Genomic DNA, 13,607 nt, shown 5'->3' with positions numbered 1-13,607 from the left:
ACTGTTTACGGACTCAAAAACATAATCATTGGAAATATGTGATTTGGGGTTATAATATGGTAATAGGTTCAGGGTTGGGTAGGTTACTTTATAAATGTAATCACTTACTAATTATCTGTCCAAAATTGTAATCAGTAAGGTAACTTTTGGATTACCCAACTCATTAACGTTACTTTTGAATTACTTTCCCCTTTAGCGGGATTAGAAGAAGACAAAAGGGATCCATCAACCACATTTTGGTGTGTCATCATAGTGTTCTCAGATTTGCTCAGGTGGAACAAACTTAAACTTGCACCTTTTTTTAATGGTGAATTTAATGTAATTGAAAAAACAAACATTTTGTAAGTTATTGTGTAAAATAACAAAGCAAAAGACATGCTTTATTATAATAGTCCCATGATTTATTTTATTCTACTGTACTCAATGAATGACCATGGTAGTCGTGACCGCGCATCAGCGTGAACGCGCAACTCCTTTCTCCAGTGGCGGAGTTGAGCGCACTCAACGCATAGAGAAGAATAGTTTTGCTATAAGGAGGACAGAGCCGGGAGGAGTGAATGGATCAGTGCTCCAATGCATCAAACGCGCTCATTGGACACCCTCCTATATCCGCGAAAGAAACCCTACATGCCCGTTATGCCCTGCCGCGGAGGCTAGAGATTTTTGCCAAGAGAAGGGAAAACGCAGAGGACTCTGAAGTCGGGACACTCCTTCGTTTGAGTTGACTGTAACGTTAGTTCGTCTGTGCACTGTTTCCAATCTCCTGTGAGCCTAGCGTCGGAGAGGGGGGATTCAGCCAAGCAGGACAACAACTGTAGGCAAGATGCAGGGGGTTTCAGCAACAACTGGTAAGCCAACGCTTAGGCTACACATTTTACAGCTCTGAATTGTTCTGTTTCTTGTTTTGGGTGGTTTGTCTTGAAGTATCAATTTCTAGTGGCAGTATGGTGCTACAAAGTTACAACAGGGGAGAATACAAAAACGATCTCCTTTATGGCGCAAACTTGTCCTTTGTATTGTTCCCCGATACAAGTCTAACTAATGCAGTTTATGCGGGTGAGAAAGACGAACTTCAACAAACGGATTATCATTATTCGTAGGCCTACATAACAGGATATTTACCTTTCAATGAAATGTCACACACACACATCACAAAAAACGTCAAGGTCCTTGGGGAGAAGAGGGAAAATCGTCACCAAACCCCAAGTGGCAGCAGCTCTGACTTCACCATTGCCCCTGTGCCACGCATTATAAGGCATATGCTTCTCTCAGCCGTTCTCTTAGACACACACACACAGCTCAGCTCTCTAGACACGGGTGGATCGGCCATCTGGCAATTCTGGCAAATGCCAGATGGGCTACACAATTGTTTTGTTGGGTGGGCTGGTCAAAATTCACACCTAAAAATATATAAAGGTGACATGGCATACTAATCTATAATGAGCCTTTGGCTGATCATTGGGCAATAGCTGGCACTTACCAAGATGGGTTTTCTGAGCTGAGGTAACGCAAATACACATTCAAAGTCAAATGCGGTATCAGCAAAGAGACCTCCCCCGACTCGTGATCAGTTCGACAGCCAAGATCAGGATCGTAAAAAACGGAAAGGGTGCCTATAAATGCAGAAAGAGCACATTCTACATGGTCATCTCACTCAAAATGTCAAACTTTTTGTGCGGCTAAAACCATGATTTGGTCAAACAGTAAAGTGTATTATCCTCATGATCCCTGTAATGAAAGTGTCTGCCCTGCCGCTGTGCCTGCGCCCTAGATAGGGCCTGCTGCTGTGATGGTCAAGCCACTCTCATCTCCCACCATGAGCTCGAGAGAAAAATGCATTCTGATCATATAACATTTCAAAATGCAATTGCGGGAAAAGGCTTTCGAAGCTTCGTCCCCTTGTCACTGTCGAAGAGAAAAGGGTCTTAGTTTTCTGTAGGAACAGAAAACTTTCAATTTTCAGCTCAAAAGCAACTATTTTACAACCAAGATATTTGATATGGGTTTGAGATATGCGCACCAGCCATTGCAAGGGCATAGGCCTATAGATCTCGTGCTTGCAACTGCAAAGTTTGTTAGGACATTACATTTACTATTGGATGAATACATGGCTACTAGCAGTGGGTATTATATTTAGAGTTAGTGATCTAGTTAATTTGCGTTGAGTTTCCACTTCCTCAGGTGTTGAACCACAAATGAATTACCCAACATTAGTTAGTGCACATAACGATGTATGTAATTCATCTCTATGAGGAAAAAAAGGAGATTCTGGAGTCCTATTTTGACTAGGGTGACCAGATGTCCGGGGACAGTCCCCGATTTTGATGGCCTGAGCCCGGTTGGAGCTGTCCCCGAAAATGGCCCAGATTAGCCCTCAGAAGAAAAAGCAACTCTGAAGTTAAATTGAGGCCGATATCTCAATAATCAAATGATGTATCCAATGAGATTTGCATATAAAAGTGATGTCTATCCCTGTACCAAACTCTTTTGCTAACATAACCTTTTATGAGAACATTTGACCAGTGATACATTGTAACCACCGCATGAGCAACCATGCCCATGTCCAGAAAATGCATACAACAGCATAGGCTACCAAATTTAGGTGATCGTAAAATTACTAGATAGGCTAAGATTCTGTGTTATACAGTGTATTCAGACCAATGCCCCTTTTCCACATTTTGTTACATTACAGCCTTATTCTAAAATTGATTAAATATTTTTTCCCCTCATCAATCTACACACAATACCTCATAATGACAAAGCGAAAACAAGTTTTTAGACATATTTGCAAATGTTAAAAACAACAACAACAGAAATACCTGATTTACATAAGTATTCACACCCCTTTGCTATGAGACTCCAAATTGATCTCAGGTGCATCCAATATCCTTTGATCATCCTTGATTTGAGTCCACCTGTGGCCAATTCAGTTGTTTGATATGATTTAGAAATAAACACTATTGTCTCTATAAGGTCCCACAGTTCACAGTGCATCTCAGAGCAGAAACTATACCATAAAGTCCAAGAAACTGGCCGTAGATCTCTGAGATGTTGTGATGAGGGATATATCTGGGGATAGGTATAAAATCATTTCTAGTGTTGAAAGTTTCCAAGAGCACAGTGGTCTCCATCATTGGGAAATTGAAAAAAATATAGAAATACCCAGGCTGCCTTGAGCTGGCCATCCAACCAAACTGAGCAACCGGGCAAGAAGGACGTTAGTCAGGGAGGTGACCAAGAACCCAATGACCAGTCTGACAGAACTACAGAGTTCCTTGGCTGAGAAGAACCTGCCAGAAGGACAACAGTCTCTACAGCACTTCACCAATCTGGGCTTTATGGGAGAGTGGCCAGACAGAAGCCAGTCCTGAGAAAAAGGCACATGACAGCACGCCTGGAGTTTGCAAAAAGGCTATGTGAAAGACTCTGAGATCATAAGGCAAAATATTCTGTGGTCTGATGAGATAACAATTCTATGTCTGGAGAAAATTAAGGCACAGCTCATCTCCAATCTAACACCATCCTTACCGTAAAGCATGGTGGTGGCAGCATTATGCTATTGGGATGCTTTTCAGCGACAGGGACTGGGAGACTAGTAAGGTTAGAGGGAACAATGAATGGAGCTAAATACAGGCACATCCTTGATGAGGACCTGCTTCAGAGTGCAAACGACCTTAGACTGGGCCAAAGAGTTACTTTCCAACAGGTCAATGACCCCAAGCATACAGCCAAAGCAACACTTGAATGGCTTCAGAACAAGAATGTGAAAGTCCTTGAGTGGCCCAGCCAAAGCCCAGACTTGAGTCCCATTGAAAATCTGTGGAAAGACTTTAAGATTTCTGTTCACTGCCGCTCCCCATCTAACTTAACAGAGCTTGAGAAAATCTGCAAGGAAGAATGGGAGCAAATCCACAAATCCAGATGTGCAAAGCTGATACAGACATACCCAAGATGACTCAAAGCTGTAATCGCCGCCAAAGATGCTTCTACAAAGAATTGACTCGGGTGTGAATATTTATGTGAATACTTATGTAAACGAGAGAGTTCTGTATTTCATTGTCTATAAATTTGATCGTTTTCACTTTGCCATAATGGAGTATTGTGTCACGGCACACTCAGTGATGTGGCTGGTGTGGATATAAAATGCCAGGGCCGAATTCTTGTCCCAGTCCGCCTCTGCCAAGACATTAATATATTCTTTGTTGTAAAGTCCCCTCCTCATTTTATCCTATGTGTTTTGTCTGATGATGATTATTAGGCTACAGGGAAATAGTTGTCTTGAATGGAGGGAGGAGGAGGATGTTTGAGATGAGGATGTTTATATGACATGTAACTGGGGGACAGGATGTTCAGGGTACATATAGACTGAGATATGACAAGTGTGATGAAGATGGTGATCATGAGAGGCCAATAACTGATACTTGTAGAGAGGAGTTGGATTCTGATGTGTGCTGTTGAAGATTATGAAGCCAGTAAATAGGGGTGATGATAATGATCACAATTAATTATAATAATGATGATCATGATAACGTTCAATGATATGCAGGCTGCTATCTGGTGTGCAGGATGTAATCAGAGGGGAGTCAGAGGCTGAGGCTGATACGTGGTGTGTGTATGAAGACTAGTGTTCTAATGCTCTGCTCCATGTGAATCCCTCATGGTGATGAATATGATTAGACTGGAGGAGAGTGTCTGCAGACAGAATCTAGGAGAGGATCGCCTGGCCTCAGGATCGCCTGGCCTCAGGAATGAGATGACTAGATAGGAGAGGGGAAGGGAGAGGGAGCGAGAGGGAGGGGGAGTGGGAGAGAAAGAGAGAGTGAGTATGTAAACTCAACAAAAAAAGAAACGTCCTCTCACTGTCAAATGTGTTTATTTTCAGCAAACTTAACATTTGTAAATATTTGTATGAACATAACAAGATTCAACAACTGAGACATAAACTGAAGTTCCACGGACATGTGACTAACAGAAATGGAATAATGTGTCCCTGAACAAAGGGGGGGTCAAAATCAAAAGTAACAGTCAGTATCTGGTGTGGCCACCAGCTGCATTAAGTACTGCAGTGCATCTCCTCATCATGGACTGCACCAGATTTGCCAGTTCTTGCCGTGAGATGTTACCCCACTCTTCCAACAAGGCGCCCGCAAGTTCCCGGACATTTCTGGGGGGAATGGCCCTAGCCCTCACCCTCCGATCCAACAGGACCCAGAAGTGCTCAATGGGACTGAGATCCGGGCTCTTTGCTGGCCATGGCAAAACACTGACTTTCCTGTCGTGCAGGAAATCACGCACAGAACGAGCAGTATGGCTGGTGGCATTGTCATGCTGGAGGGTCATGTCAGGATGAGCGTGCAGGAAGGGTACCACATGAGGGAGGAGGATGTCTTCCCTGTAACGCACAGCATTGAGATTGCCTGCAATGACAACAAGCTCAGTCCGATGATGCTGTGACACACCGCCCCAGACCATGACGGACCCTCCACCTCCAAATCGATCCTGCTCCAGAGAACAGGCCTCGGTGTAACGCTCATTCCTTTGACGATAAACGCGAATCCGACCATCACCCCTGGTGAGGCAAAACTGCGACTCGTCAGTGAAGAGCACTTTTTGCCAGTCCTGTCTGGTCCAGCGACGGTGGGTTTGTGCCCATAGGCGATGTTGTTGCCGGTGATGTCTGGTGAGGACCTGCCTTACAACAGGCCTACAAGCCCTCAGTCCAGCCTCTCTCAGCCTATTTGTTGAGAGTCTGAGCACTGATGGAGGGATTGTGCGTTCCTGGTGTAACTCGGGCAGTTGTTGTTGCCATCCTGTGCAGGTGTTGTTACACGTGGTCTGCCACTGCGAGGGCGATCAGCTGTCCGTCCTGTCTCCCTGTAGCGCTGTCTTAGGCGTCTCACAGTACGGACATTGCAATTTATTGCCCTGGCCACATCTGCAGTCCTCATGCCTCCTTGCAGCATGACTAAGGCACGTTCAAGCAGGTGAGCAGGGACCCTGGGCATCTTTCTTTTGGCGTTTTTCAGAGTCAGTAGAAAGGCCTCTTTAGTGTCCTAAGAATTCATAACTGTGACCTTAATTGCCTACCGTCTGTAAGCTGTTAGTGTCTTAACGACCGTTCCACATGTGCATGTTCATTAATTGTTTATGATTCATCGAACAACCATGGGAAACAGTGTTTAACCCTTTACAATGAAGATCTGTGAAGTTATTTGGATTTTTACGAATTATCTTTGAAAAACAGTGTCCTGAAAAGGGACGTTTATTTTTTTGCTGAGTTTATGTGTGTGTATGCGCGTGTCAATGTACGTGTGAGACATTTGTTCTCAGTCTGTTAATATAGAATTGTGTAGAGAGCAGGGGCGAAAATCTGATATCAACTTTGGAGGGGACAATTACATGAAATTTTCTCAAGAGCAATTCATGAGGGGGACACCAAAAGTAGTGCTGTAACACATAGCCTACATTGTAATATGGTAAATGTATATTGAGGAACCAAAGAAATAAGGTGTTTGCCGTACTCCTAACTACCGGTACCCAAAACTACACAACTAATCACAACAGCAATACCATTGCCTTTAACAAATCTAGGTTCAGTCACCAGTTTAAGTTGAGAGTGGGGGTATCCATTGCATTTTCCAATTATGTTCCTATTTTACAAGTAAAAAACATTGAGAACCTTTCATAGTGTTGCCAAACAAAGACTCAACAAACTTACCTGAGACTCCCTGTCTCTGCCAGTCTGTCCCTGCATATCTGTCCCCAACTCTGCTGTCTGTGTGCCATCTGTTGCCTGCTCTGCCTAATGACATCATTGTGAAACATTTCCATTAGAATTTCATTTATTTCTTATGAACATTTTATCAACTAGTCTTTGAGATATTAAGCTACTAGGGTTCTTACTTTGCGTTTTGGTGTACTGAAAAATACTCTGTCTGTCTTTTATTTTTCTGCCATTTTTCTACCTGGCTGGCTGGCTACACACACACAGTGTGTAGGTTATTTACAGTAGTAGATGGGCTTCTATCATCTTATCTTTTATCATTCTATTTGGGCTTCGATCTAAAAGGTAGCTAGCAAATGTGAAACGGATTAAAATGACAAGAGTTGACAGCTGTATGAGTTCACCATTTACACAACATATGCTGTAACCTTTTGTAATTTTAATAGTTTGTTTCATATTGGCTGGCTTCCAACAATAGCTGAATTTGCAAAGCTAGCGAGCACCAATTCCGTTTCAATGGTGTTTGCTATAATCTTTGCTACCCGGGTTAAATAAAGGTGAAATAAAATAAATAAATAATAGTTCCCTTGCGACAATTTAGCTTTTGCAACGAGACCATTAAATATATTTAAGACAATGGTAGAAGAGAGTGTAGTTCAGTTTGGACTTCATTTTATCGCTAACCTTATCACAGGGACTTTGAAGCACTAACTTACATCATCTGCATGCTGATCTTGGAATAAATTCACGATAGCAAAGATTCCATCTTTGACGAGGCCACATAAACGGAATAATTACTAGCTAGCTTAATAGTTAATATTTGCCCGCTAGCTCTGCATATTCAGCTAGTGTGTGTGCGCGATTGACTGGATTAACCTCACGTCAGTTACGTTCATTGAGTGCCTTTCAGACAGTGGATAACACCCCTCTGTTACCTTGCCAACTAAGGAACTGGCAGTGGATCAAACCATTGTGAGGCAAAGGGTGGGGGGGTCGCAATCTTTTGAAACTTAAAAACGCGCTATTAAGTGTCTATAATCAGCACAATTGCTTTCATTGCGTATTATTAATATTATTTAAATTACATAGTTATGTTTCAGTGATATATTGGGGGGGGACAAATCATATTTTTCCCAGGATGGGGGGGTCATGTCCCCCCCGTCCCCCCCGGGATTTCCGCCCCTGGTAGAGAGTTAACTACAGTGGTGTGATCACACAGTTGCCACAGGTACCCAGACAGCCACTGACTTAACAGTTAAAGGCAATGTCCTCTACCTGTTAAGGTCTTTTGCATGGGTTTATTTGAAATATCTTGGTCATTTTGCCTTTAAGAGTGTCAATCATTGGGCCAAAGTGCACACTAAACCAAAAAGAGTTTGAGAACCATAGAACCATACCATTCTAATGATATTAGAAAACTAAATCTTAGCATAGTCATAGAGATGAAACGATATACTGTAGGTCTTAGAAAGATATGTACTAAATGGGAGACAGTCAGAGAGAGATGGATGGAGAGAAAGATGGAGAGAGAGTGATTGTCACGGGCTGGCTCAAGAAAGCAGGAGAGGTAGAGTCAGGCGCAGGAGACAGAGAATTCTTGACCACACTTCTTTATTCAAGAAAATGGATGTGGTCGCCAAAAAATAGGGACGCAGCCCTTAAATACTTCTGCGGTGGTGAACACAATGAAACCAACCACAGGCAGAGGAAAACCAGCACACGTTCCTCAAGCACATAAACCGGACAAGAAACACAATCACGCACAAACACAGACATCCTACGCTAAACTAAATAACCCCCCCCTACTAATGACTAACCCAAAACAGGTGCGTGCCTACCTAGACCTAACCAACAGAAAGTGAAACAAAAAAGGATCGATGGCAGCTAGTAGGCCGGCGACGACGACCGCCGAGCTCCGCCCGGCCGAGGAGGGGCGCCACCATCCGTCGGTGTCGTGACAGTGATAGTGTTGATTGGACAATAACAAAGGTTGTTGGGGTGGTGAACTGTAGAGAGTGTGTTTGTTGGTGGTCTCTGGGGAGGGATCGATTGGCTCTCCTCCCGGCTGCCTTCCGCCAGTCTGTCTTCTTTCTCCCACAGTTCTCTCCCTCCTACATATCTCTCTCCCTCTCTCAGACCTCCAGACATTCTCTTTTTCAGACCTCTCTCTTTCAGATCTCCCCTTTCTCTCTCTTCCACACTCTCCTTGTCTTATGCTTAGCAGCTTTCAAATGAAATAAGATTTTTATGATGTTGGCAGTTTTTGCGGACATTACTGTAGTGTTTATTGTAGTGTTTTTGCAGACTGTAGTATTTACAATAGTATTCTACAATATACTACAACATTTTATAGTAAGTATTTCACATGATCGAGGATACTACAGTGTGTAGTATATTTAAGCAATAAGGCACAAGAGGCAGTACTGTATCATGAATACAGTCATATGTAAATGGCCTTGTTCAGCCCAATGGCGAGCAATAATGAATGACACATTTTCATAAAAAACTTTATTTTAATAAGTAAATTCATACAAATTCATAGTCCGGACAGACATCTGGTCGTTGGTTATTTTGGTCATGTTGCTACAAACGTTAATTATTTTTGCAGAGTTGCTATGGAAAAAGACTGGTTATCCATTCGAACAAAAATGGTTGCTATCAAATCAAATCAAATTTTATGGGTCACATACACATGGTTAGCAGATGTTAATGTGAGTGTAGCGAAATGCTTGTGCTTCAAGTTCAGTAATATCTAACAAGTAATCGAACAAATTCACAATGACTACCTTATACACTCAATGTATTAAAGTGGCCAGAGATTTGAGTCTATATGTTGGCAACAGCCACTCTATGTTAGAGATGGCTGTTTAACAGTCTGATGGCCTTTTTAGATAGAAGCTATTTTTCAGTCTCTCGGTCACAGCTTTGATGCACCTGTACTGACCTCACCTTCTGGATGATAACGGGGTGAACAGGCAGTGGCTCGGGTGGTTGTTGTACTTGATGATCTTTTTGGCCTTCCTGTGACATCGGGTGCCGTAGGTGTCCTGGAGGGCAGGTAGTCTGCCCCCGGTGATGCGTTGTGCAGACCACACTACCCTCTGAAAAGTCTTGCGGTTGTGGGCAGAGTAGTTGCCGTACCAGGCGGTGATACAGCCCGACAGGATGCTCTCGATTGTGCATCTGTAAAAGTTTGTGAGTGCTTTCGGTGACAAGCCAAATTTCTTCAGCCTCTTGAGGTTGAAGAGGCGCTGTTGCGCCTTCTTCACCACACTGTCTCTGTGGGTGGACCATTTCAGTTTGTCCGTGATGTGTACGCCGAGGAACTTAAAACTTTACACCTTTTCCACTACTGTCCTGTCGATGTGGACAGGGGGGTTGCTCCCTCTGCTGTTTCCTGAAGTCCACAATCATCTTTGTTTTGTTGACGTTGAGTGAGAGGTTATTATTTTGCCAAAGCAGCAGCTACTTGATGTGGAATAGAGTTCCATGTAGTCATGGCTCTATGTAGTACTGTGTGCCTCCCATAGTCTGTTCTGGACTTGGGGACTGTGAAGAGACATCTTGTGGCATGTCTTGTGAGTAGAGGTCGACCGATTATGATTTTTCAACACCGATACCGATTATTGGAGGACCAAAAAAGCCGATGCCGATTAATCGGCCAATTATTATTGTGATTTTTTAAATTTTTTATGTGTATATATATATATACACACACACACACACACACACACACACACACAGCTCTGAAGTGACAACGATACTGAAGAGTCTGCTTAGGAGACAAATACTCTCAACTGTTTGAATAATAAAAATAGAGTTTAAGTTACCTGTGATGAATGCTGAAAACAAAAACTGTAATTTCTATATGCAGGAAATCCTATTTTAATAATGGGCATGGTAAGAATTGACTACCAAAGTGCGAGTCATAATTCCCATGACACCTTCTAGCAAAATCTGAAAAGCGGTTCCTTCATTTATTCCATAGGATATTTTTAGATTAACTTAAAATAAGGTCTGTGTTTGGTTTAGGCTTACACCACCTTGCCAATTTTATAACTGTGTAGATATCCATAGGATATAACTCTGGTCAATATAAGCAAAGATACATTTTTTTGTGGAGTGGATTTATGAAAATATGTTGACAAACATTACCTAGTGAGATTTACACGGTTATTAAAACACCGAGGCGGTTTAAGCACAAAACACAGACCTTATTTGAAGTAGATCAAGACATTCTCTATGGAAGACATGAACAGTAAAATAACGAAGGAACCCCTTTCAAGTTCAGCCGCAAGTTATTAAAGGAATTATGACGCGTCGACTATTTCTCTCTAAACCATATACCTTTGACTATTACGAGCCTGCTGCTGCCTACCACCGCTCAGTCATACTGCTCTATCAAATATCAAATCATAGACTTAACTATAATATAATAAACCTTAGGTCATTAATATGGTCAAATCCGGAAACTATCATCCTTTCACTGACATACGGAACCGTTCCGTATTTTATCTAACGGGTGCCATCCATAAGTCTAAATATTCCTGTTACATCGCACAACCTACAATGTTATTTCATAGTTCCGTAAAATTCTGGCAAATTAGTTTGCAACGAGCCAGATTCTGTATACCCTGATTCTGCGTGCAACGAACGCAAGAGAACTGACACAATTTCACCTGGTTAATATTGCCTGCTAACCTGGATTTCTTTTAGCTAAATATGCAGGTTTAAAAATATATACTTCTGTGTATTGATTTTAACCTCTCTAGGGTAGGGGGCAGTATTTGCACGGCCGGATAAAAAACGTACCCGATTTAATCTGGTCATTACTACTGCCCAGAAACTAGAATATGCATATAATTGTTTGATTTGGATAGAAAACACCCTAAAGTTTCTAAAACTGTTTGAATGGTGTCTGTGAGTATAACAGAACTCATATGGCAGGCCAAAACCTGAGAAGATTCCTTACAGGAAGTGCCCTCTCTGACCATTTCTTGGCCTTCTACACTCTCTTTATTGAAAACTGAGGATCTCTGCTGTAACGTGACACTTCCTACGGCTCCCATAGGCTCTCAGAAGGCGGCAGAACGTTGAATGATGACTTTGCAGCCCATTGCTGAAAAACAGTAGCGCATTTGGATAGTGGTCGATCAGAGAACAATGAGACTGGGGGCACGTGCATGAGACGACTCCATGTTTTTATTTTTTCGTCTTTGAACGAAAACAGGGTTTCCCGGTCGGAATATTATCGTTTTTTTACGAGAAAAATCGCATAAAAATTGATTTTAAACAGCGGTTGACATGCTTCGAAGTACGGTAATGGAATATTTAGAATTTTTTTGTCACGAAACGCGTCGGGCACGTCACCCTTCGTCACCCTTCGGATAGTGTCTTGAACGCACGAACAAAACAGAGGATATTTGAACATAACTATGGATTATTTTGAACCAAACCAACATTTGTTATTGAAGTGGAAGTCCTGGGAGTGCATTCTGACGAAGAAAAGCAAAGGTAATCCAATTTTTCTTATAGTAAATCTGAGTTTGGAGAGTGCCAAACTTGGTGGGTGTCAAAATAGCTAGCCCGTGATGGCGAGTAATCTACTCAGAATATTGCAAAATGTGCTTTTGCCGAAAAGCTATTTTAAAATCGGACATAGCGATTGCATAAAGGAGTTCTGTATCTATAATTCTTAAAATAATTATGTTTTTTGTTAACGTTTATCGTGAGTAATTTAGTAAATTCACCGGAAGTTTGCGGTGGGTATGCTAGTTCTGAACGTCACATGCTAATGTAAAAAGCTGTTTTTTTATATAAATATGAACTTGATTGAACAAAACATGCATGTATTGTATAACATAATGTCCTAGGAGTGTCATCTGATGAAGATCATCAAAGGTTAGTGCTGCATTTAGCTGTGGTTTGGGTTTATGTGACATTATATGCTAGCTTGAAAAATGGTGTCTGATTATTTCTGGCTGGGTACTCTGCTGACATAATCTAATGTTTTGCTTTCGTTGTAAAGCCTTTTTGAAATCAGACAGTGTGGTTAGATTAACGAGAGTCTTGTCTTTAAAATGGTGTAAAATAGTCATATGTTTGAGAAATTGAAGTAATAGCATTTCTAAGGTATTTGAATATCGCGCCACGGGATTCCACTGGCTGTTGAGTAGGTGGGACGATTTCGTCCCACATACCCTAGAGAGGTTAAGAAAGGCATTGATGTTTATGGTTAGGTACAGTCGTGCAAATGCAAATGCGCTTTTGTTAAATCATCCCCGTTTGGCGAAGTCTGCTGTCTTCGTTAGGAAGAAATTGACTTCACAGTTCGCAACAAGCCAGGTGGCCCAAACTGCTGTATATAAGCTTGACTATGTTTGCAAGAGAAGTGACACATTTTCCGTAGTTAAAAGAAATTCATGTTAGCAGGCAATATTAACTAAATATGCAGGTTTAAAAATATATACTTGTGTATTGATTTTAAGAAAGACATTGATGTTTATGGTTAGGTACACGTCGGAGCAAAGACAGTCCTCTTTTGTGAATGCGCACCACATCGATTATATGCAAAGCAGGACAGGCTAGATAAACTAGTAATATCATCAACCATGTGTAGTTAACTAGTGTTTATGATTGATTGATTGTTTTTTTATAACATAAGTTTAATGCTAGCTAGCAACTTACCTTGGCAATGTAAAGCAGGTGGTTAGAGCGTTGGGCTAGTTAACGTAAGGTTGCATCCCCAAGCTGACAAGGTAAAAATCTGTCGTTCTGCCCCTGAACAAGGCAGTTAACCCACCGTTCCTAGGCCGTCATTGAAAATAAGAATGTGTTCTTTAACTGACTTGCCTAGTTAAATAAAGGTAAAAAAAACCCCATA

At 41.8% G+C, this 13,607-nt stretch overlaps 1 protein-coding gene across 2 annotated transcripts in view; it reads left to right on the top strand.

Annotated features, from left to right (window-relative positions):
* The first annotated feature begins 499 nt into the window (after positions 1 to 499).
* The window catches only part of LOC106571892 (FYVE, RhoGEF and PH domain-containing protein 3), a 114,490-nt gene continuing 101,382 nt past the window's right edge, over positions 500 to 13,607 (top strand). Inside the window, exon 1 of one of the 2 annotated variants that reach the window (XM_014145424.3) lies at positions 500 to 848. In XM_014145424.3, the coding sequence (XP_014000899.1) occupies positions 824 to 848 (25 nt within the window). In that variant the 5' untranslated portion in view covers positions 500 to 823. The remainder of the gene's footprint in view (positions 849 to 13,607) is intronic. The other variant, XM_014145423.3, reaches the window with a different exon arrangement.

This window comes from Salmo salar, chromosome 15 (genome assembly GCF_965601325.2).
Source record: "Salmo salar chromosome 15, fSalSal1, whole genome shotgun sequence".
Taxonomy (NCBI): Eukaryota; Metazoa; Chordata; class Actinopteri; order Salmoniformes; family Salmonidae; genus Salmo; species Salmo salar.
This window is presented reverse-complemented; position numbering and strand designations above follow the sequence as displayed.